Source organism: Anguilla anguilla, chromosome 16 (genome assembly GCF_013347855.1).
Source record: "Anguilla anguilla isolate fAngAng1 chromosome 16, fAngAng1.pri, whole genome shotgun sequence".
Lineage (NCBI taxonomy): Eukaryota > Metazoa > Chordata > Actinopteri > Anguilliformes > Anguillidae > Anguilla > Anguilla anguilla.
Genome location: NC_049216.1, coordinates 16,298,264 through 16,323,513, shown reverse-complemented (window position 1 = coordinate 16,323,513; position 25,250 = coordinate 16,298,264). Strand labels below are relative to the sequence as shown.

The following is a 25,250-nucleotide window of genomic DNA, read 5'->3' as shown; positions in this document are numbered from 1 at the left end:
CATGGTAAAATATGATCATGATTTTTTTTATAATTATATTTTACTTAATAGCTATATTTTATAGTTCCATGATACAATGACTTAACTATTTGGATATTCTTCCACATACAAATATGTTAATATAGCCACAGCATTGAGCTCTGTTGTGGATTTTGCAGTACTGCCAGGATTTTGATGAGCTTTAAAAAAACAAAACAAAAAAAAAAACAATAATTGCAGCCCAGAATGACTGCATTTGAAGTGGCATTTAAAAAAGAAACTGTGATGCAGTGTTATTTTGTGGTAAAGTTGCACAAGTGACTGAAATTGCAAGATTGTTATTTTTTATAGCTGTTAAACATGCCATTAGTTCATTCAATCAAGTAAAACAAATCAGCTGGGTCATTTATCTTGAGTACAAACATCAATAGAACATACTTTACTTGCTTTCATCTTATCTTGTCCATGGTCAGCGAGAGAGAGCAGATTGCCTAATTCACATGGTCAGTACGGTGGTGAACCTTTCTCCAAGAAAGTGCATTTGTTGATGTATGATTTAATTGGACAACGTTCAACAATAATGACTCTGGATTAAATTTTGGAAAATGTTCAGGAAAATGCGAAAACTGATCTAAATGCACATTTCAAATTCAAATAAAATGTATGTAATTCCCCCCCAAAAAATCCTTACACCAGACTTTGGCTGTATTAAGTATAATAATTAGAATTGGTGAAGCTTAAATTCCAATAGAAATGCAGTAGTCTTTGGAAAAGCACTGCTACAACAAAATAAATCCAACTTCAAATTACCACCAGTGACATCTTCACAAAGGAGAACAAGACTCAGTGTAATTTGAAAGCCTTTATTTTCAGTGAATACAAAAAATATTTTTTTTGTGGCCAGATAAATAGTTTACATACAGATTATTTTTTATGTCTCCTCTCACTGTGGTTCTCTGACAACTACTTCATTCCTTCAATGGAACAGCAAACAACAACAGCTCCAATACAGGTACGAGTCTTATAGTTTTCCAGTAAAATACATCACGATAAGCTGTATCATTGAGATTTATATCTTCCTTACATTTATTATTAGAGTAAAAACAAACAAACAATATTCATAGTGGCAACAGAAAGACCGAGGAGAACAGGACATCAACTCTACAGTCTTGTTGAGACTTAAGCAAGACTGAAAAACACACCTGTCGGAGCTCAAAAGCATCTTAGCACGTGCTCTTGAAATGCGGTCCAGAGTCAATGTCTCACATATCTGCACATTATTAGACCAGCAGACAGTTCTGCAGTCCTCCAAGGCAATGCTGAATAAGCAGGGGATGAAGGCGCTGATATGGAAGAGTAGAGTGGGGGTGACAGGCTGACCCTGACCCATTCGGACAGGGTCAGACCAGGTCTGAGCAGAGTACTGAAGGGTAGCAGACCCCCTCGCCCCCATAACTGGGGCGGACAAGCTGCAGTTCTTACAAGTGAAAGACTTTGAGAGCAAACAGACTAAGGCACTAATACGCGACGCAGCCCGGACCAGAAACTCTCCAGGGACAAGGGGCGCACGGAAGAGATTTCATTTTGTGAAACGTTGCGCGCAGCGGTGCGCGACCAGGTGATTAAACGCGCCGTACGGCAAGGTGTCGGGGTTTCTGGCTCTCGTAATTCAGCATCGGGCTGAGGCTGAAATATTGCAGGAGTCAGCGGAAACGTGGTCAGAATACAGAGTGCTTCAAAATGAGAAATGTCACCGCTCCCTACAGCGTCTACAGCACTGCAAGAGTAAGAGGGGTTATTTATGTCACGTCCAAAATCGTCTGTACATCTGCATATTCGATGCAGCAAGGGTGTCATGTCATCTTCTCACACTTGGAATGGGGGAGTTCAATGGTGGGGGAGGGGGGGGTATTCACTGAGAACATCTATAAACAAACTTGTTCACAATGACCAGGCGAGGCCAGTTCTGTTTGTCAGGAGACCGTGACAGGGAATCAATTGGCTGAAGCGTGAAATACAACCAGAAACATGGTACCGTGAAGAAAAGTCTGTCTCAGCCGTCCCCCAAAAGTGAAGTGGAACTGCTTCAGGTCTCAAAATCAATTCACCTGCTCTGACAGAACTCCTGAGCCCAAAGCTGAGGCCAGAACCAGGCTAGAAATGCAAATGCAATGAAATTATTAAAAAAAGCAAAAAAACTCAAAAGCCCTTAAAGTAGAAACCACTGGAGCCTTCATCTACGGGGGAAGTTGGCGAAAAGTCGGCCATCAGACAGTGCACGGGACTAGGAGTGAAGCGCCAAGCGTCTGCTAAATGACTAAACTAAACAGCATTCTTCACAACAGGATCTAAAAACACAGATGGGTCATCAGGACTGACATCACCTGGATGCCACCCCGATGCAGGCTCCATGTTCTAAAGCATTCTGGGCTGGTGATTCCATCGATGAAGGACCACTCACTAAATGCAGCTCACGTTAGGAACGTGTCTACTCTGGTTGCTGGTGCCTTGGAGCGCTTACACGCTCTGTAGCGAAAACAGCTTGCGTCCCGTAACCTGGGTGGTACAAAGTCAGGAAGCACATCTTCACATTGGCCACTTTTAAATGCCGCCTTGAAAAACACCTTGAACCACAACAGTGCTACATATTCAGCAGCCATCGCCCAAAGCATCTTGATTTCTCAGTGTAAGTGGAAATAAGACTCCCTGGTCCGGGTTCTCTGTGGCCTTCAATGGCAGGAGAGAAGCCTTACATCCAGAGCTGGAGTATCTGTATGCATCCAGGGCTGTCACTATTCATAATACCCTGTGTAACTGAATAAGCAGGGCAGAACAGAGGCACAGAGCAGGAGACCCAGAGGGCTAAATTATCCCATTTACATTTTCACATTTGAAAAATAATACATTATTGAGTAACCAATAAAATACACCGTCTGGCTTGTTTCTACTGCAAAATAACATCTTATATAGATCCATAGTGAAGTGACATAACAAATTTAGACATGGTTCCATGTACTCATATGCTAAATCTGTATTGAGTAAGAGTTGTCAAATGTTACCTATTTTATTATTTTATGTGCCGGTTTTCATTTTAACGTTTTATTTAAATGCCTGGAGAACCAGCTACTGTAGAACATGGCTGGCTCCACATGTAGCAGAGATGTAGAAAAACAAGAATCGGACTAGGCTGTAGATACCACAGTACGTACTGTACAGCACAAATAGTTACAGCACTCTCAAGTGCAGTCTGTGCAGGCATACGCATTAAATACTTTCTTAAAATGTAGTGCTCCAACGGGCTATGTTTGAGAGATGGAGAAGAAACAATCCATTCTATTCTAGTAAAAGTAGATCACATTCACAGAACTTTCTTTACCTTAACCATAGATAATATGGGCACCCAAGCTTTTGGTGCTACCAATGGGAGTCACAGGTGTCCATGTTAACATGACCGACTAAATAAAGACATATCCCATGCAGTCCTGCATTCTGTGTTGTTACAGCAGGGACTCCCAAACTCTAGGCCTTGAAGTGTTAAAGTGAAGATAAATAACAGGCTATTTAAACAAATGCATTGACGTTCACGCCAGTCAAAGCGAAACACCGCCCTTCTTCATGTCCTGCGTTACTTATAGCATGGAGGAAAATCAGAACATCTCGGGTACAGCGTAAGTGCAGTTGTTCTGACATATGCTAACATTGTGATTCCATATTTGAATTTAGATAGAAGCAGATAAATGTTTAGGACAGAAGAAGTAAACGTATTCAAACACAAGGTGCATTGTGGGCTCAGAAAGCTGTTGAGCTTCTGCCTTATGGAGCTCTGTTGCAGTAGCTAAAAGGATGCTCTCCACACCATTGGAAGAATGGATTGAAAGGATTAAATCCAAAGAAAATAAAGACAAAAATAAATCATCCTTCACTGTCCAAATATCCCTGCCTTTCGGTACACCATACTCTAGACATACAAGATCATAGGAACAGAACATTTTGGAGAGGGAGTAAGCAGTACAGGGCTTTGAGGAACACCTCCAGTCTCCTATAGAGATTTGCTGTGGATTTACTGTGTGGGTTTTGCCTTCAAAAGGCTAAAATAACAATTTTCTTTTTCTTGAAAAGATATAAAACAACAGATTTTGCGTGTGTGTTTGCGCATACACATACTCTCTGTCGATCATGAAATTCCTTCCTGCCGGTAGAAAGAAACACGTTATCAGAGGCTTGAAACAATTGCTTTAAACAACCCCCTTCACAAAGACAATATGAACATTTGGAAGTGTTTATAATATTAGACTTACAGTCATTTCAATGATTAAAATGAGTGTGATACATGGTGTGACTGGGTACCTGCTTCACACTTTCGCTGCTGCTTCTGACTCTAGAGCAAGCAGGAACAGAGCTCTTTTTCACAGGCTGTCTGAAGCTGACACCAGCCAGCTCTGTTGGCTCACACACTGAGTGAGCTAGCCTGTAAAATGGGCCTGTACACGTCACATAAAGACAGAGACAGTCAGAAATACACGCACACACGCACGCGCACACACAATCAGTGCAGTATGGGATGGGTCAGATCGGGAAAGGCTGGTCCGGTTCAGGTTGGTGTGGGTTACATCAGGTTAGGTTGGGTCAATGGTTGTGTCAGTATTTGTAAGGTTGTGTTGGGTAGTGCTGAGTCAGGTAGGTTTGTCTTTGTCAGGTACAATTGATTGGATAGGGGCCATTCAGTCTAGGTCAGGCATGGTTGGGTAGGTTCAGCTTGGTAAGGTTGGCTTGGGTTGTTTCAGGTTTGGTAAAGTTGGTTTGTATTGGTTCAGCTTGGTTAGGTTTACTTGTGTTGGTTCAGCGAGGGTGAAGTTGATTTCGGTTGGCTGAGCTTAGCTAAGGTTGGCTTAGTTTGTTTGAGCTTAGGTTAAGGTTGGCTTATGTTGGTTCAGCTTGTCTTTGGTTGGGTTGTATTGGTTCAGCTTGGGTCAGGTTTGGGCTGGTTTGGTTCAGCTTGGCTAAGGTTAGCTTGAGTTGGTTCAGCTCATGTAAGTTTTGCTTGGGTTGGTTAAGCTTGGGTAAGATTAAGTTGGGTTGGTTCAGCTTGCGTAAGGTTAGTTTGTGTTGGCTCAGCATGTGTAAGATTGGCTTGGGTTGGTTCAGCATGTGTAAGGTTGGGTTGCCTCAGCTCATGTAAGTTTAGGTTGAGTTGGCTCAGTGTGTGTAAGGTTGAGTTGTGTTGGTTCAGCGTGTGTAAGATTAGGTTTGGTTGGTTCAGTGTGTGTAACGTTAGGTTGGGTTGGGTTGGCTCAGCTTGGGTAAGATTGGTTCAGTTGGAGTTTGAGGTTCAGTTCCCTTCCTCCCGCAGCTCTGTGGGCAGGAACTTGTATTGCTGCTGTCGAATCTGCGCCAGCTTCTTCCTGGCCTCCTCCAGCTCCCTCTCCTTCCTCAGCATCTCTTCCTGCGCTGCAATGATCTGGGCAAATGAGAGCGAAGGGACTGGGGTCAGCGAAACTCCACCCATGTCTCCGGGGTAGGAGTGTATAGTTACACGTATAATGATTATAAGGCTTATAGTCAGAAATGTAGAGACACAGACAAACAGACCGGCAGTCATACAGCATCTTTGCAATTTCTTGGATGCTGAGTCACCCTTTCAGGTGAACCTCAGAACCTGGGAGAGTGCAGATTACCTTTCTATTACTCCTGAATGTGGACGTAGATGAAAAAAAGATATTAATTTCCAACGCTTGCAGAAAAGTTTTTAAACAGCTGAGAAGGCCTGATAAAACTGGGCTCTGGTCAGCCCATTGCCTCCTTTGAGTCTGAAGGTCTGCATGTGAACTGACAGCCATTTTTAAGCCTTCACTATGAAGGATTTGGAAACGTTGCTTTCCAGACCCCGGTGAGGACCGTGACTGTCCGGCACTCCGCGGCCCAGCCTCACCTGAGCGATCCCTCCAACGAACTTGGTCTTGACCACCACGCTGTCATCGTCCACCTTCGCGAAGGCCGCCTTCTGCGCGGCTCGAACCAGGTTATCGGACGCCCTCTTCACCGCGTTCCCTGCAGCCTATGGGAGCAGAGCCTCCGTTAGAGCAGGGACCGCCCACGCCCCATTCGGCTGCATTCTCTCAAAGGCTCGACGCTATACGCACACCTGATTCATCTGGTTGAAACCTAGCAACAGTGGTCTGGGCATGTTTACTTGAGGATATTACTTCTGACGGTTGCCATTTTTGTTTTCATTGAATTAGTAACCTCTTAAAGGATTCAAAGCTAATTAAATATTTGTGTCCTGTTGGTTTTAATAACATTACCTAACGTTCCCCAATATCTGTGTTTTCCTTACAGGGGAACCATCAATCAGAACCCCAGTCAGAATTTATACTGAGGTGCATCTCAGAAAGTGCATCTCATAAACAGGTGTTGACAGGCTGGTGAAAGCTGAGCCTGTGAGGTCACCTGCAGTCTCTTCATGGCTTCGGAGTCCTGGTCAGCTTTGACCTTGCAGGCCACCAGCAGCTGGGCGGTGGAGGCGGCCACCTGCTTAGCGGAGGAGATGAGCTTCTCCTCGCTGGCGTGGCCCTGGACCGAGGCGTTCGCCGCTTCACACAGGCTGCTGGTCGCCGCGGCCACCATGCGAGCCTTCAAGGAGGGAGGGGGGAGAGAGAGAGAGAGAGAGGGAAGGGGAGAGAGAGAGAGAGAGAGAGGGGGAGAGAGAGAGAGTAGTGCTGATGCCAGTAAATTCACTCACGGCTTCTTCATTTCCTGCAAGCCCACACCAGAATGCCATTCCTCAAATAGCCACACTTACATGGTGAGTGTGGGTGTGATTGTGTGTGTGTTTTGCATATCTGGCTTCTGTGTGTGTCTGTGTTTCTGTTTGTGTGCGTGTGTGTGTGTGTGTGTGTGTATGTGTATGTGCACGCAAGCGCATGTTTGTGTGTATATTTGTATGTGTGTTGACAGGTTGTGTGTATGACTCACAGCAGAGATGAGGCCTTGGGACCACTGGCCATCATCCACGGCATTAGCAGGGATAGACCCCACCTACAGGAGAGAGGCAGGTATTACACACACAGAGTAATGTAATTACAAACAGGAATCTGAAACTGAAAATGACCAGCAGCTTGGGACTGAGCTTCAGAATTTCCATCTCACTGTCAGGATTCTATTCTTCTTCTTCAATAATACTGCCTCTGTGTGCGACTCCTCATCACAGTAAATATGGCCTCTGTCAGTCTTCCGCACAGTAATAACATTTCTTCAGGCATCTTCCTCAGCGCTATGATATTATCTTCAGTGTGCCTCTCTGACTCTTCCTGACAGTGGCAGTTTCTGTGAGCCACTCTCCCTCTCCATCTCCTCTGTGCCCGTCAGTCCGTACCTTGCCCTGCGCCACCAGCTCCCTCTGTGCCGCCGAAGCCGACTTCACCAGGGCACTGGTCGCTGCGGCGATGGATTTGGCCGCCTCCAAGATCTGCTCCTCAAAGTCCAAGGTCTCGTCTGCTTGCTGAAAAGCAACAGAGTCAGCGAGAAAGGAGATATAACACTAACCCGCATCACCCTTCAAAACCAACACATGAGCATGAACACAAGAAACCATATTTAATGAAAGGGCAACAGCTAACGGCTAATGTGACAGACTGTAATACCTGTGAACGCGTAGAGGAGAAGCTGTGGTATGTGTTCTGGTACAGAGGTCCCCCCCACACTGTCATTACTGTCATCAGACAGTTTCTACATTTACCAATACCGCAAATTCATGCCCATTCAATGTCCCGTTGCCCAAAATTCAAGGATCCATCAAAACTACAACCAGGCTACGTCATGAGTGCCCATATACCCATCTATATACCTTTAAAAACAAATACTGTCCAAGGATCAGCTTTTAATCACAATCTATTTTAGCAGAGTATGGATTCTGATTCCAAATATGTTGTTTCAAAACGGCACAATTTGTATAAAACGTTGATCTTTAGCATTTTGGAATTATCCCTTAAATAACTTAAGCACTTTAAAGTACTTCTGACAGCTGTGATTTCAAGGACATTTCAGGTGACAGATGTTATTTTTTCTGAAGTTGATATTCAAGGTATTTAAGGTAGTGAGGGAACCCTGCGCAGCTCTCTCTCTCTCTCTCTGAAGGCCGACCGCTGAGCCGAGAGACGCTCGCAATTTGGGGCCGCCGTCAGCGGAAACCCTGCCATGACGACAACGTGGCACAGTGATGCGGCTTCAGACACGCCCCGCAGCGGTGAAACCTCACGCCCGTCACACAGCTCGAAGAGCGGCTCAGCCCACCGGGAGAGCAAAAGCAGACCTAACGCTAACCCTAACCCTAACCCTAACCGAACGGAATGGGTAAACTCCACCGCGTGCTAATAAGCTACTCTGCACGGGAAAACAGGAACCAGCGCATGTGCACCGCCGCACAGATCAAACTCAGCGCCACTCAGGGCCATTTCAAACAAATAAATAAATAAACCCGGGAAACAAAACACTCTGTAAAGGAAAATGTTTGCATAACAGAAATTTAGAAGGTAAACTATGAACGGTATTTGCATTCGGTTTGAGTTTGCTTTGCATTTCTGTGGCACTGCTCAGACCAGCCCAGGGCAACAGACACAGACAGGCCTTTGATCGGAGTACAATAGGAACAAACTCCCACACTGGTATTTGTACACTGGACTTGTCAAATTAATAAATTGTTAAATAAACACAATCAATTAATATATAGCATATAATATATGTAATTTCCACATTATATAATATATACTGCATGTCATTGCCACAGATTTTGTATCATGTTAAATGCAAAGCACAGATGTTTTATGTATAGAGCTCATCGGGGACAGCTCAAGGAGTAGCAAAGCTTTTGCATTGTTAACAAGTCAGTCTTCTTACAAGTGCATATTATAAAACATAGATGCGCACTGAGCAGTGAAGCTGACCAGATGAAAATATCCTTAGACAACACTTCACGAGTGATAGAATGCCCTCTCATGGCGATAGAATGGAACTGCATGCAAGCCCTCCTACACAATAAACACCACTCAAAACTGGTTTGCATTGTAGCCTTCAGCCAACAAAATATTTCATCCCAAAATGCCTTGGTTGATAGACTCCAATTATCCTGCCACACTGGAGCAGATTCAAGCAACTCAGTTGCAAAGTGACAATGCAAACAAAAATAAATGAAAACAAGACATCAGCTCCAACGCACACGTGCTCACACAGACACACATACATGCAAACACGCAAACACACACACACACACACGCATACACCCACACATGCACAAAGGCTCACACACAGACACACATAAAGGTCCCTCATCACAAAGTTCTCCAGCACACAACAGCACACACATATCACATGAGTCTGGAGACAGAGCGGGACACTGTAGGAATATGTTTGATATATAGTTGGATTGAATAACAACCTAATATATCAAACATATCAGACAGAGCCCTGCAAAGAAGGCTTCCAGGTTTAAATCGGCTTAAGAGAACTGCGGTGAGCCATGCTGGGATGGACCAGGGATGTCTACCGGGTGTGTGTGTGTGTGTTTGTGTGACTGTGTGCTTGTGTGTGTATCTTATCATATGTGTAACTGTGATCACTTGTGTGTGTGTGTGTGTGTGTATGTGTGACTGTGTGTGCTTCTGTGTGTGTGTCAGTGTGTGCGTGTTTGTGTTTTTGTGCGTGTGATGAGTGCGTGTGTGTGTGTCTGTGTGTGTTTGTGTGAGTGTGTGCATACGTGTGTGTCTGTGTGCATGTGTGTGTGTGTGTGTGTGGAGGTTACAGAGGGAGGGAGCAGGTGAAGGAAGAAGAGTGGAGAGGGGGAAAAAGACAGAGGCTGCTGTAACTGTGTGCTTTGTTTGACTGACAAAGACAAGACATCTGCAGGCTCTACCACAGGTTATAGCTCCACCGTAAAAAAACAGGCATTCAATCTGAACACACACACACATACATACACATGAGCATACAGGTGCACAGGTACCCATGCATGCACGTGTATACACGCACATACCCAAACGCATGCACACGGTCTAGTCCAGCGGTTATAATGACAGAATTCCCTGTGCGGTGGACAGAGCCACTCCTTACAGGAGCGAGATTGGCAGGTCAGCTGAAGGCAGGGGTGGAGTCAAGGCACTGTACACCCAAAGAGATGAGCTGTACTGCAATCTGACAGGCCAATTCCACCCTTCAGAAACATGAGGACATCTCCGCAGTATTAAAAAAGACCTCTGCCAATGCTGGGGCCATGGAAACAGAGAAGTCCTGAGCCCCAAATGGAACACACACACACACACGCGCGCACACACACACAAACAGCTGAAATGTAGCCACACAAACTTATAATATGCAATATGCAATCATACATACTCCGTAGCGCACATAATGTGTGAACATGGAAATACATGCTCACGTACACACATAAAACACCTATATTCAAACACACAGACACACGTCTTCTAAATTGGAAAATAGAGCTGCTTTTTGGCAAAACCCTAATGTAAATAATTTTCATAGAAAATTAAATACAGTATTCCCATTTATACGCATCAGTACACTTTTTTGTCATGAGTTTCAGATAATTAACCTCCAAAATGAACCTTTTCCAAGATAAACCTCAAGAGTACCATGCAAATATAACCGGATCTCCCATAAACAAAATGGCCACAATAAATTCATGACATAATCACACAATAAAACCTACCAACATTAACAGTCCATGCACAGCACAGATGTGTCATGCACAATGGTTTCCTGGCTTGACTACTTAATCTCTACAAACAGGTGCAGAGATTTGTAGACTGACAGAATTATGTATAAAAACAGCTTGACTAACATTATATCAGACATACAGATGGTCCAGGCCACCAAAATTATGTACTGAGCCATGAGCTTAGTATAAGTCACTGAAGTGCAGAATAAGTCGCTGTCCCTAAATATAGATCCCTGTTAAAATGAGTCACCAAAGCTTGCAATATGTCAATAAATCACAGAATAAATCACCCAAACAAAAAATAAGTTGTGCCCAGAATGAGCCAGTCAGACTCAAAATATGTAATTGAAGCTCTGATTAAGTTACTGAATCTTTGACAAGTCTCAGCTCAGATGCAGAATAAGTCAAGCAGTAAGTCAGGATAAGTGACGTTTCTGAGTATATATGACAGGTGGCAAATGTAAGATATCTTTGGGGAACACACTGGGTACTGAGCTGGAGCTAGGGAGACTCTAATTCCGTGTGTGGGGGTGTTCAGAGGATACTGGGGTCGGTTTGAAGGTAGCAGAAGGGAGCAGCTTTTGGAGGTAGAAAGGTAGTGAGGTACATTGCTAGATTAGGTTTAGGGGATAGCTGGTTAGAGTTGAGGTTTAGGGGATAGCAGGTCAGAGGTGAGGTTTAGGGGGTAGCAGGGTCATAGGTGTAGCTTTGTTTTGGTGGTGTAAGAGTGACAGCTGAAGGGTGCTTTTAGGTGTATAAAGGTTACGGGCATAGGGTGCTGGGTGCTTCTCGGGGGTACATAGGTGGAGGGCAGGCATCGTACCTTGGGCTTGCCTCTTGGCTTGAGCTGTTCGAGTTTCTTGGCTGCGGCCTCAATGGACGCCGCCGCCCCCAGGAGCTCCGTCTCCGCAACCACAGTGGGGTCTTCTGGGTCCACCCACTCCGAGCCTGAAACAACCCCAACACACTGAGAACCTACAGCACACCTCAGCATGCTGCTTATTAACAGGCACAGCGAGTACCCACAATGCACCACAGAGTCCTGCTTACGGCAAGGTGTTTGTCACGGAAGTTGCAGGTGCCATGGATTAAGTGACTTTCCCCATTTTTGCCATTTCGAAATTTCCTTTAGTTTTAGTGCCCTCTGTGATTTTTTTGGCAGTTCTGGATGGTAACTGTCAACATTAGCGTAGCCAATCTGTCATTTCTTCTGCTTTTTTCAGTTCTCTGTGATTTAAATAAAGCTTGACTGCCCCACAACTTCAACCAGTATTTTCAGTGAAAAGCACCCAGCCTTAATCATGCTTATTACAGTAGCAAGCACATTGAGTACCCAAAATCCACCACAGTATCATGCTTATCAGCAGACATAGTAAGCATCCACCATGCAAAATAGCATCATGCTTATTGACTCAGTGGTCGCGCTAGCCCAAGGAATTCTGTGTCTTAGGAATGTAGGACATTTAAAAATCTGCATTTTACACTAATTCACTTGCATTCTGATAAACATAACTATTTGCCTGTTGTTCATAATTAAATTGATGAAATAGTGTGGTTAGTGGAATGAAATAAGCTTTGGCAAATAATTCTATAGCATTCTGATCAAAACAAATTTTTGCCACACAGGCTAATAATATTTTAGAAACCTAGGAGTGGTTTCGGTTTTACTTCACTCATGTTGAACAAGCTAGGTAGTGTGACTTGGGAATCTTGTTTTTGACTTTTCATTCAAATTAAACGCTTTCTCTTTGACTTTTGCAATGCTACCAATGGCTATGTAAATATTATGGTCAATGAACAACACAAATGTCATACGCCAAAAGACAACTGGCTCAAAAAGAAAAAAACAGACGTAATTCTTTTGTTGTGGCCTTATAAAAGACATAGTAATACCTGTGTTTATAGAATACAGTGTATTTTTTCATTCATTTTGGCTTTTTTCTGAGTAAAAAACACAGAATCCTGCATTAAAATGACCACTGCTTATCAACAGACACGAGTACCCACAATGCATCACAATATTATGCTTATTAACATGCACAATGAGCACACACAATGCACCAAATCATGCTTATTCAAATATTAAAAGGTACAAAGAGTACCTACAAAGCACCACAACCTCGTGCTTATTAACAGGCACAAAAAGGACCCACAATGCACCACAGCATAATGCTTATCCATAGGCACAACCCACAGTAAGTGCACTAGAGCAAATTAAGATTATTAACAAGCAATTAGTACTTGAACCACCCAAGCATTAACAGCAGACAATTTATATAAATCACCCAGGAACCGTATTTGGCTATTTTGTACAATTAACAAGTACGCCATAAAGGTACAGCGTGCAGAAACACCACGCCTTCAGTGTGAGGGGTACACAGAGACCGGGCGCCCTTGTGGCCTCAGTGTTTTAGTAAGAGCGCATCCTGATGGCTCGCCTTCTCTTTATAGAGATTTAAAGTGCCTATAAAGTGTGTGCATTTGGAAGAGCCTGCAAAACAGATGGAGTGATATATATATATATATATATATCTATAATATATTTTTTTAAACTGATTATAGGGAACTCTGGGGAAATGTACTCAAGCTCCCTCTCTGTTTTCCCTTTCTCCCTGTCTCTCTCGTTTATTCTTTCTCTCTCCTTGTCTCACTCTCTCTCTCTCGTCCTCGCTGTGTCTCCACTCTCACTACTTCCGTTTCCATGAAAGGTGGCCTGCATGATCCACACAATAAGTGTTCTACTTACCTCCATCTGAGGCAGGACAGGGAAGAAGGGAGGAGGGCGTTATAGGATTTAGCACCACAGTTAAATTCCCATAGAGACCAATGACCTGCAGTCTCTACACATCTACACTGTATAACGCAGCATCATGTGCTCAACAGCAGATCCAACGGGCTGAATCACTACTTTCTTCCACTTATAGTCATACAGCATTATGGTGACATCACATGCAGTCTATTTGCAGAGTAATAAAATGTAGAAAGTATAGAAATCCTGCATGTTTCTGTAGATAGACATATAAAGGGGTTTTGAAAGAGGTTTCCATGGAATTGTGGTCCTATAAAAAAGTGAAAAGAACTACGAACCCGCATTGACCCTATTAAAGCAAACATACTGTGTGTTCCCTGAAGTGGGCACAGACTGAACTCACGCAGAGTGATGTCACAGGAAGCTGAAATAAGCCCATCCTTGGGCAGAAGCGTGGAGCCGTGAGCGTCCTCACCTTTCATGGCCTCCGCCGTTTGGATGAGCTCGGTGACGGCGCTGGCCACGCGCTTAGAGAACGGCGGGAGCTGCTGCTTCTGCTCCGGCGTGGGCTTCTGCACAACCTGAGAGCGGAGGAGAGAGCGCACATTAGCACGTTAGCACATGCATTAACACATATGCAAACACCTGCACATACCCACACACACACACACACACCCTCACACATGCACACCCACACACACACACAGAAAGGTACTGTTCTAAGGGGACACAGGTGAAGGTTTTCCAGTCTCACCTGCAGCACGTGCTCCAGCAGGCGCAGGTACCCTGCTGTACACTCAGTCCCCAGGACCAGGGCTCTGTCCCGCACGTCCTCACTCACCTCCTGGTGGTACGCAGCTTGCTGGAGGACACACACACATCACAGCCTCTTAATGCAGAGCAGGACGAATGCACACACACACACACACACACCCATGCACACACATTTGCAAACACAATCACTCTCTGGCTCACACACACACACACACACACTCACACACACACTCACATGCACAACCAGGGGTAAACACACACGAGGCAAACGCACGTGTAAAAAAAAATCCAATATGCTGAACTCCTGAACTGTCTATTCACAGTTACTATATTACTGTTATAGATGTTATTATCAGTGTGTCGTTCGGGCACTCCGTAGAGATTATGTAAAACAAGTCCCTGGAGGGTTCTGCCGCAAATAGGAACAGTATTGCGGTGACACGTCTCCATGGCGATGGGAGATACAGATCATATTGCTCTCTGACAGGACTGATCTGGCAAATTGAAATGTGAAAAATAAGAAGCAGGCTTTGCAGAAGGTTTCCGCCCCGAGCCTGCCGATGCTATGCGCTTCCGTAGCGGAGCGTGACGAAGTGACCCCCCGGCACAAGAGGGCCGTGGCGACGGGCCGGCACCTTGCACGCGGTCAGCATGTCGGAGATGGCCTTGCGGCTCAGGTTGGCCGTCGAGATCACGTCCTCCTGCTGGGCGGAGTTGCCCGCCGCCACGGCTTTGGCTGTCGCCGTGGTGATGCCCTTGGTCATGCGGATGAACTCTTCAGGGGTGGTGGACTTCTCCGGAACGTCCTTGGACTGGAACAACTGCCCGGCAGAGAACCCAAAGGAAGAAAGACAGGAGGCCATCTCTTAGATACTGAAAATTAACTAGCTAAAGCCTAGCCAATTAGCAATATGACCTACGGACACACAACGGTTTCTGTTTCACAGAAAAGTAGATAAGGCTCATGCAGTACATTTCCAAATTAGGTAGCTAGCACAGACAGCATTTAACAGCGCTTATTTAATGAAACAAGTGGAGAATGGTTTTACAAGCGCAGTGACTCCTGTTATCAAGTGCAGCCCGTGTTTGTGTTATCCAACCCCTTTTAATTGTGCGCAGTACGCCGGCGATTCAGATCTCGATATCTTCCTGAGAGGACGCTGATAAGGATTAGAGCAATTTGCAATAAAAATAAAACTAATGAAGATTTGTGCCATTCACTGTAACTACCACAGAGCATCTTATTAGGGCAGAGGAGAAAAACTAGAGGATCACGGGAAACTACGGGGGGGGGGGGGGGGGGGGGGGTACTGTGTGTTGTTAAGCCCGACCATGTTAGTCATTTACATTTCTCAAACACCTGTCCCCACCCACTCCCCTGTAACGCCCCACGCCCCTCCTCCTCCTCAAGCCCCACCCACATCCCTCCCCCTCTCGTCATGGCTACAGACAGTTACCGTTAGCTCCTGCTTGATGCACTCTATGGTGGCCTCCAGCGCCCTCGTCCCGCGAGTGGCCTCGTCCTCCACCGCCTTCACCGTCTTCAGGAGCGACGTCACGTTCGTCACCATCACCTGCGCCGAGGAGGAGGAGAGACGGCGTGAGGAAGAGGGCACTTTAAAAAACCGCCAGCGGAGCACAGAGACAGCTGCCACCAGAGGGCGCTGTCTGCGCCTACCAGCTGTAATGGGGAGAGCTCCAAGGCAAATACAGCCGCTGCCAGCAGAGCTAAGGGTGCAGATACAGAGGGGTCCCCGGTTCAGGCGGGGAGCCCGCCGCAGCGCTGAAGTACGGACGAGGGCCCTCGGGACTGAAAGCCGGGGAGCTGGCGAGCGCGGCGCTTTTGTGTGGCGCCTGAAGCGGTGGCCCACTCCACAGGGCTGAAAGGCACTCAGCCAGGAGGCACTCGAGGGGCCGGGGCGGGCTGGTGCCCACTCGGAGATGTGCAAACGAGGAGAGAGCACCAAGGACCCATCCAGGAAACCACAGCTCCTTCACGGGGCTCGAGAGGGTGAGAAAACAGGTTACATCACCCAGTCACGTGACCCGCCCTCAAGCTGCACCAAGGCACTGCTTAGTGTGGAAGGGACGGACGTGCATGTCGAGCTGGGTTTTTATCCAGAAGGTTGCAGGTTCAATGCCCATGGGAAGATATTTAACCTGAATTGCTTCTCTGTACATCCAGTATAATCAGATAAAATGCATCAAAGAAAGCTGTTTAAAACCCGGACATAACAGAATATAAATGTTATTTATATTCTGTTCTGGACATAACAGAATATAAATGCTTTCATAAAACCACTGACTAAAACGTTATTGTTATCACTCATGTCTGAAATAAAAAATCCCATATCCTGCTGTGACATTAAATGTAGGGGAAGATGGTGGTGTCATAAAATTCTTCCAGGTCTACACAGAGTAATATGGATTTGGGTACAGGATTTTTAAAAAGCTTATTTGCTGCCATTTTGATTTTAACCAGGCAGGTCAAAGAGTTCTTTTGCATTGATGACCTGGAAAATTAAAAGTGGGTTGGGAACACAAGGGATTATGCAGACAATCAGATTTTAGGGGGATGATTCGGTGATTGGAAAGTTTCGCTGACAGGGACACTAACATTAACACCTCGACTATACTGAAAAGTGCCATGGGACCTGTCATGGCCACAGTGAATCAGGGCCTCAGCGAAACATCTCATCTGAAACATGGCTCCATCTACAGTAATGTAGCTGGGCAATGGAATTCTATCTGGCCCAGCGAGAAGTGCGCCCCCTACTGGCTCAATGACACCTCTACCAGCAGCAACCTAGTATTCCATTGTCTCCCATCAAAACCCATTCTAACCAAGTTCAAAGCTGCATAGCATTAGCAGTTCAACATGAGAAGTGCAGAGGGAGGCAAACACCGGCAGTTCGCAGGTTCAGATGCTCTCAGGCGATATACTGCACCAAAACTGTATCAGAAAATATATAGCTATGAGAATAAAAAGGTAAAAAAAAGTATGTTTTTTGGATCAGCTCTAACAAATCGAGTTCTTTTTCTGTTGGTCCCTCTGGGTATGGATGGCTGAATGGGTTTCTTATCTTTTCCTTTCCGGAGTTTAACTTTCTCTAAAAGGGATCTGATAACCAAAAAAAACTAATGGCTGAACACAGCGCACATCCGCCTGCCTTTGTGAAGGAAAACGGGGCACATTTATTCATCCATTAGCTTATCTGTTGGGAACAAGCAGGGAGAAACACTGACACGCTGTTAAAAACAGACTGTGATGCATCGCGCGTAGACTGCACGGCCCGGGACCGTTCGAAACGCTCGTGCCCAGAAGGGCTTTGTGTGCGGAATGGAGCCGGCGAGCGTAATCAGCTCTCTGCGCCGTCGAGCGCAGACGCGGCGCTCGGCTCTCCCAACGCCGCCGGCTCCGCTGCCGGGAGCCAATCAGGACGGACGACAGGACCACGGCCTTATAATGAAAATGGGGCACACAAAAGTTACAGCAAACAGTGATATAAATATATTGGCCGGACTGTTTTTGAATGTCCTCGTTTTTTCATTTTAACAGCGCTGTGACTATGCTGACGCCCAGAGTATGAGTACGGATGGAGCGGAAAAAGATGGAGGAGAGAGGGAACCCTAAATCAGCCCGATTGGTCCTGAGACTGGGGGCTTCAGACCGTTGCGGTCATGGCACTACGGTCACGTCGCTGCGGTCACAGAGCGCTCGGGCTGCCATTCACCACTAACTCCGGTGGCTGCTGTAAGAGCAGAGTACCAAAGAGGCTGCAGTAGCGCCATGCTCACGGCTATGACCCTGTCAGTACCGCAGTCATAACTGTGAGACAGCCACGGTGCCGTACCTTTCTCACGTCAGACAGCTACAGTATGGTTCTGAATGCATAGCCGCGAGACGCTGTCTGGGACCCCTCCTGCCGTACCCCTCAGCGCTGTCTGGGACCCCTCCTGCCGTACCCCACAGCGCTGTCTGGGACCCCTCCTGCCGTACCCCACAGCGCTGTCTGGGACCCCTCCTGCCGTACCCCTCAGCGCTGTCTGGGACCCCTCCTGCCGTACCCCACAGCGCTGTCTGGGACCCCTCCTGCCGTACCCCTCAGCGCTGTCTGGGACCCCTCCTGCCGTACCCCACAGCGCTGTCTGGGACCCCTCCTGCCGTACCCCACAGCGCTGTCTGGGACCCCTCCTGCCGTACCCCTCAGCGCTGTCTGGGACCCCTCCTGCCGTACCCCTCAGCGCTGTCTGGGACCCCTCCTGCCGTACCCCTCAGCGCTGTCTGGGACCCCTCCTGCCGTACCCCACAGCGCTGTCTGGGACCCCTCCTGCCGTACCCCACAGCGCTGTCTGGGACCCCTCCTGCCGTACCCCTCAGCGCTGTCTGGGACCCCTCCTGCCGTACCCCTCAGCGCTGTCTGGGACCCCTCCTGCCGTACCCCTCAGCGCTGTCTGGGACCCCTCCTGCCGTACCCCACAGCGCTGTCTGGGACCCCTCCTGCCGTACCCCACAGCGCTGTCTGGGACCCCTCCTGCCGTACCCCACAGCGCTGTCTGGGACCCCTCCTGCCGTACCCCTCAGCGCTGTCTGGGACCCCTCCTGCCGTACCCCACAGCGCTGTCTGGGACCCCTCCTGCCGTACCCCACAGCGCTGTCTGAGACCCCTCCTGCCGTACCCCACAGCGCTGTCTGGGACCCCTCCTGCCGTACCCCACAGCGCTGTCTGGGACCCCTCCTGCCGTACCCCTCAGCGCTGTCTGGGACCCCTCCTGCCGTACCCCCTCAGCGCTGTCTGGGACCCCTCCTGCCGTACCCCTCAGCGCTGTCTGGGACCCCTCCTGCCGTACCCCACAGCACTGTCTGAGACCCCTCCTGCCGTACCCCTCAGCGCTGTCTGAGACCCCTCCTGCTATACCCCTCAGCGCTGTCTGGGACCCCTCCTGCCGTACCCCACAGCGCTGTCTGGGACCCCTCCTGCCGTACCCCACAGCGCTGTCTGGGACCCCCCCTACCTTGGCGGCGCTCTTCAGCTGGTACATGGACGGGTCGTCGGCCGGTTTTCCCGCCGCGCATTTGGTGGCCCCGATCAGCTCGGCCAGCGCCTTCGCCACGTCCTTCACCGCGTTTATCAGCACCACCTGGACACACGGAATAAAACACTCACATCAGCGCCTCAGAGTGCGTTCACTTAGCACACACTCTTATCCAGAGGCACTTACAAAAGTGGGGAGCATTAGTGCAGACGTGCGATATAACAGACACTGAAGGCCTTATTTATAATTAATAGGTGCGACTTTGGCCGAACAAACCAACACTTAGCGGCTGTAAACAAAAGAAAATACCGATACCGCTGTAGTTAATCTATCTGTACATAGCTATACCGATAGAAATGCTATCACAGATTGAAAAGAGAAAAGACAGAGGTGAGCTAAAGATGGCCAGGAGAGCCAGGGTACAGTCTGAAGAGGTGAGTCTTCAGTCTGCATCAGAAGATGGACAGGGTCCGTGCCATGGAAAGATTTCTCCACCAGTGGGCCAGAGATGTGATTGGGAAGGGCAGGCACGTGGAGCTGGGTTTGAAAAACAGTATGAATGACAGGGGGGATCCCAAAACCCGTTACGCCCCCTGTCCCAGCGCGGCTAGTCCTCCGAGCGAGCGCGCTCACCTGCGTCTCCGGGTCGTCGGACCCGATGCTGGCCGAGCCCAGCTTCACCACGTCGGTCAGCTGGGTGATGGTCTTGGCGGAGGACTGGGCCGCCTGGGCCAGCTTGTCCGGGCTGGAGGCCGCCCCCGCCACCAGCATCTTGGTGTCCTCCACCAAGGACTTGGCAGTCTTCAGGATGTTCTCCCTGTGGGAAAGGAGGCTCTGAATTCCCTAAAGAAAAACCTTCCACAGGAAACGGCCGCATGAACCCAGACATGAACACCTCCTCCACCTTTCATTCCAGCCACACTGCTACCCAAGCCAACCTGTGGCCAGCACAAATGCTAGAGCTAGGGGGAGATATTTTCATAACATTATTTATTTTATTGGGCATTATAAATGAGGCTAGACATTATGAATGAGGTAGTTGGAAATTATGTTGATGGACCAGCAGGGGGCAGCCTTTTTTCTGTGCAAAAAAACTGTTGTGGTGATAGGGACACTGTGTATGTTGAAAATTCCTATCTTTCCCTACAACTAATTTTTGTCACAATTCACTGTCAAATAATTCCTGCCATACCCCTCTGAGGTAAGTTGTGACATGGTGACCCCCTTCCCCGAACACACACTCAAACTCTCTGTCCCGTCACCTGTGGTCGGCGAAGGACTCGTTGTTCTCGGCGTTGAGCGTGCCGGCCGAGGCGAACATGATGGTGGTGTCCAGGTCCGCGATGATCCCGGTGACGGCGCCGGCGGCCGTGATGCAGGCCTGCGTCCCCTTGTTCCCTGCCTGCAGGGCCGACAGCACCATGGAGACCTGGGGGCGGGGTGCGGTGATGTCACAATGGAGCGCGCTCTTTTTGTAACTGCCTCTCTGTCATTTCCAAATGGGCCCCATTACTTTCCAGACCAAATTCATAGCCCACACTCTCCTCTTTAATCTAATAGCTCCATTTTGGAACAACCTGAATAAATTTCACTGCACTAGCAGTTATATTTAACAGACTGAAGCCATGAAAATACTTCAATAAACAAGAACAATAAACATTGAAAAAGTAACATGTACTGTCCATTATGATGTAAAAGTTCAAGTAGGTTCAGCTCACAGGTTATGTTGTATACTTTTAGTAGTTAACCCCTATTTTTTCCAGAATTTTGTGTGTCACCTAATGAGCCTTTCCACAGGTTCTATCCAAACTGCAGGGCACCCGCTGAGCTGTGTAATCACTGAATCTGTGCGGCTGGTGCAGGCAGCGCGAGATGAGCTGGAGTTAACCGGCCGACTGAACCGCTCCCTTACGGAGCGACGCTAGAGCCAGTTAGCGGGACACCTGTTCCAGGTCCACGCTGCCATGGTCAGGGTTTAATACTCTAATCACTCTAGCTGGATGTGCCACCTGAGCAGCTCTTAAGTGAGACAGTTAACCTTAACTGCATTAGGACATATCTGTCTGCGTAAAAGGATAACACGCAATGCTACGCAAGTCCTCCAGGATGAGGGCTAAGCAAACGTACAAAGAGCCGACATCTGCCATCTCTAAAAGCCCACGAGGGGCAAGGAGAAAAGCATTCAGCAGAGCTTCAGGGTTCAGCTCTCCTTACACGCCATCCTACAAATTATTCACGTCTGAAACAAGCCCCAAATCAAATGAAGCACCGGGCGCGACTGAGCCAGGGAAATGCTAATGGGGCCCACGGAGACCCGGAAAAGCGCTGAAAGCCGGCAGGCCATGGACGGCAGAAACCCGGAAGGTTCCGGCGCGCAAGCATCCTCAGAAATGAACACAAAAAAGCCATGAATAAACATACTTTTTACAGTAATTGCTCAAGTAATTGAAGTGGAGCACCGTTCAGCTTGCTGCCGGTTGTTCAGTACATCTTGTAGCTTCATCAGGCTGCGTATCCCAATTACACGTATCAGTTGAGACTCCAGTGGTAGGCATTTAGCTAATCTTAACGAGAGAAAAATGACTTCTTTATTTTTTAACGCGTTTCGTCATCAGTCCTCCACTCTCCAAGGGGGCGCTCTGGCAGGCCTACCTTTTCGGTGACGGCGCGTGCGCACTCAATGAGCTCCCTCTTGGTGAAGCTGTCCGTGGGGGTCACCTGCAGGGCGCCCGCCTTCTGGACCAGGAAGATGCAGCCGTGGCCCAGCTCCTGGACCCGAGTCTTTATCTGGAACCCGATCTGCAAAATGGAGCCAGCGACCGGGGTCTGAGTCCATTCACCCAATCAGAATGTACTCCTCCACTCACCGTTCACCTTCACACACGTTCAGAATCTCTCTTCCCGACCTGCGACCAGCCCGCACCTGATTCACAAGCCCTCCACACCTCATCAACAGCACCTCATCAGCAGCAAGAAGCGTACTTCACGAAATGTATTTCCAGCATTTCATAAGAGGGGACTGACGCCACCACATCACGCATTTACATACAGAGGCATCGTGGGTGAGGTGTCTCTTCGCCGCGAACGCTACTATAGACAGTCTAGGTTTGGAATATGGAGTCGCTATGGTAACAGGGTCTTTAAAGCAGTCTTATGTAAAAGCCTTTTGCTAAAGGCTTGTGACTATCAGACAGCTTTCTCCACGCGCGCATTCGCCCCCCCTCCCACCCCCCACCCCCTCTTCACCTACAGCGCAGACTGCGGGGGTGTTGGAACAGACTTGGGCACAATGTTCCGTCAAATACGCTTTTTTGCAGTTGCTCGCGGTGAGACAAACCTTCTTATTAACAAATCAGTAAGTGGCAGTTCCATGAAATGGAAGCGTATGGCACCCCCCTGGGTACTTGCATAAGGTATGTAGACCACAGCTGGGAGTGCATGAGCACAGAAGCGCTGCTCATTAAAGTGGAAATGGATGTGTCTTTTGGGGATTTTTTTTACTTTTATAAAGCCCACTGGAATTTCTGGCCATTTTATTTATTTATTTTTTACATTTAAGGCATTTAGCGGACGCACTTACACTTATCCAGAGCGACTAACACAGCTTACGATCTTTATATGCAATCCATTTACAGCTGGATACTTACTGAAGCAATTCAAGTTCAGAACTTTGCTCCAGAGTGCAAGAGCAGAGGAATCTCTCGCCATCTGGGAATCAAACCTGCAACCTTGGAGTTACAAGCCCAGTCCCGTAACCACTATGCAATACTGCCACTAATTACACTACGCTGCCAAGGCCATGTTGAATATTGGAGCATGCTAGCCACGTGGTGATGGTTTGTCACAGTCACCTAATATCAGTGAATGATTCTCAGTTCCTCTGGTCCCGCAAAAAAAAATAAAAATAAAAATAATTATCTCCCTTGCTGTACATGTGAAAAAAGCATGTGAAAAAGTGTGAAAGGTATTCACATGCTGCATCTTCAAATCTGGCAATCTGTATTTAAACAGCTTTGTAATGTATCTACATTCCAATAAATAGAACAAACGTCTAGTGTGCACCACTGCCCCTAGGAGTCTGCACAGGGGGTGTGCTTTTTACCCGTTAGCTAAATAAGACAGATTTCCTGTAGCGAGGCCGAGCTGATGCGTTGACGCTCACCTCCTCTGGCTCTGCTGTGGCGGCCGCCATTCGTCCCTGCAGGGCCAGCTGGCCGTAGTCTGCGGTCACCTGAGAGGCCAGGCTGCCCAGCTCCTCCGGGCTGGTCACGGACTTCGCCATCTTCGCCAAGTCAAAAGCGCAAAACATTACTGCGAAATTTGGTTTACACAACTTTGCTAATAATAATATGATTGCACTCATTAATTCCATGTTAAATTTTTCAAACATTAATTTAGGACTTTTTAAATTAAACTTTTAATTGAAATTGTACTTGAAATGCAGGTATACAAACTAAACGAAGCTGTATATCTTCTATAGGCCCACAATGTAATTATCACAATACAGACATGTTTCCATGTGCTAGAGTGTTAAATAATCAGTGCACTGCAGCCTGTAGTGGGGATTAGGTAAAGGTGTAGAATGCTAAACATTTTAGGTTGAGTGAGCTATGTGACCAGGTTGCTTCAGAAGGCCATGAGATTAAAATGTGGGAACCTTTGTTGTAAGCCACCACGAATAAAGACTATCACGGGTTGAAGTAGAACTTGGTACAAACGTGTCCTCAGTCCCCCCGCACTTACACTACATTTATTTAGCAGATCTTCTCTGAGAAAATACGTGCGTTCACCTGATTTATATGAGTAATAGTGGCAGACCTGGCCAACATCATTTCCTGAGCAGCGAGCAGATATGTAACTCAATATCATTAGAGGTAAATACAACCCGTAAATTACCCGTGTGAAGCACAGAACCGAAACACAGTTCCTGAATGCACGCGCGCACGCTCTCAGTGATTGAGTCGAGCAGAAGGCTCTGTCTCCAGGGAGGAGCAGCAGAGAGGAGGCACCGTTTCCTCACAGATGACTTACTCCCCGTGCGCCTGAGACTAGCTCAGCTGTGTGTTTATGTGCTTCGCTTTCTCCTCGCCCCCCCCCCTCACCATCTCCTGGGCGGTGACTGCGATGGCTTTGGAGTACTTCACCATCGTCGTCTGGTAGTCCACAAAGGAGCCCTCCGGCTCCGGGGGCGTGCCTTCGTCCAGCTGGGGAGGAGAGACGTTCAATCAATCGGCTAATTGACCAATCAATAAACCGGCCGCCCGACCAATCAATCTTTAATTTCTACAGTGCCGTTTCACAACCAGGTCGTCGCGCGACTGGAAATTCATTCCCCGACCCCCCCTCGAGGGGTAACGTGGAAAAAGAAGGGAAGCACAGCAGAAGAACAGCACATTCATAAACTAAATAACCGACCAAATTATGATTGAACATGTCTCTCAGCTCCTCTCCTGGTGAAATGCATGCTGGTAAATATGTATCACTCAGTTAGAGCTGCACCATTGGCTTAATATGAACTAGCCTATGAGTAGCTATTAGCAGGAAGGAGGCTAAATTAGATGTGTGATGCATTATTGAGGTCTGATTTGTAGGGCGATTACTCAAATTAATGAAACTGAATTTTACTCTCCTCTTCACCTAATTTTCAAAATGAACATCAGTGAAGCATGCATCAGAAATTCTCTTAATGTAAATCAGATAACTGTGTTTTAAACACGGGACAAATGTCCTTCACTAATACAGGAAACGAACCAGTGGGAGCTGCTGAAGTCCTTTTACAAGCAATTAGTTATTTAATGACTTCTTTCATTTTTGAATATTTTGATTTGTGCCTGATGTACCTCAGAAGGGAGCTAAAGAGAAAATGTCTAAATTTGACTGAAATTAAGCGTTCAGGCTTGCGTGCGCTCTTTGAATTGGCTATTAATTTAGCCTCATTCAAAAACATGCTTTGCCAGTGTCCCTCTGCTTGACTGACCACTAACA

The 25,250-nt window shown here is 47.3% G+C and overlaps 1 protein-coding gene across 3 annotated transcripts in view; it reads right to left on the bottom strand.

The window, feature by feature from the left end:
• Positions 1-828: 828 nt before the first annotated feature.
• The window catches only part of LOC118215298 (talin-2-like), a 127,246-nt gene continuing 102,824 nt past the window's right edge, over positions 829-25,250 (bottom strand). The window contains exons 43-60 of one of the 3 annotated variants that reach the window (XR_004762803.1): positions 24,368-24,469; positions 23,428-23,547; positions 21,918-22,064; positions 20,528-20,694; positions 19,899-20,082; positions 19,245-19,370; positions 15,686-15,802; positions 14,864-15,049; positions 14,209-14,316; positions 13,930-14,035; positions 13,452-13,457; positions 11,529-11,653; positions 7,352-7,477; positions 6,952-7,014; positions 6,427-6,609; positions 5,909-6,034; positions 4,327-5,437; positions 829-4,168 (exon numbers count right to left, since the gene is read on the bottom strand). Coding sequence is in view for 2 of the 3 variants with exons in the window: in XM_035395941.1 (XP_035251832.1) it covers positions 5,309-5,437; positions 5,909-6,034; positions 6,427-6,609; positions 6,952-7,014; positions 7,352-7,477; positions 11,529-11,653; positions 13,452-13,457; positions 13,930-14,035; positions 14,209-14,316; positions 14,864-15,049; positions 15,686-15,802; positions 19,245-19,370; positions 19,899-20,082; positions 20,528-20,694; positions 21,918-22,064; positions 23,428-23,547; positions 24,368-24,469 (2,121 nt within the window). In the remaining variant the exon portion in view is untranslated. Of the gene's footprint in view, positions 5,438-5,908; positions 6,035-6,426; positions 6,610-6,951; positions 7,015-7,351; positions 7,478-11,528; positions 11,654-13,451; positions 13,458-13,929; positions 14,036-14,208; positions 14,317-14,863; positions 15,050-15,685; positions 15,803-19,244; positions 19,371-19,898; positions 20,083-20,527; positions 20,695-21,917; positions 22,065-23,427; positions 23,548-24,367; positions 24,470-25,250 lie in introns of all 3 variants that reach the window. The other 2 variants (XM_035395941.1, XM_035395942.1) reach the window with 2 other exon arrangements.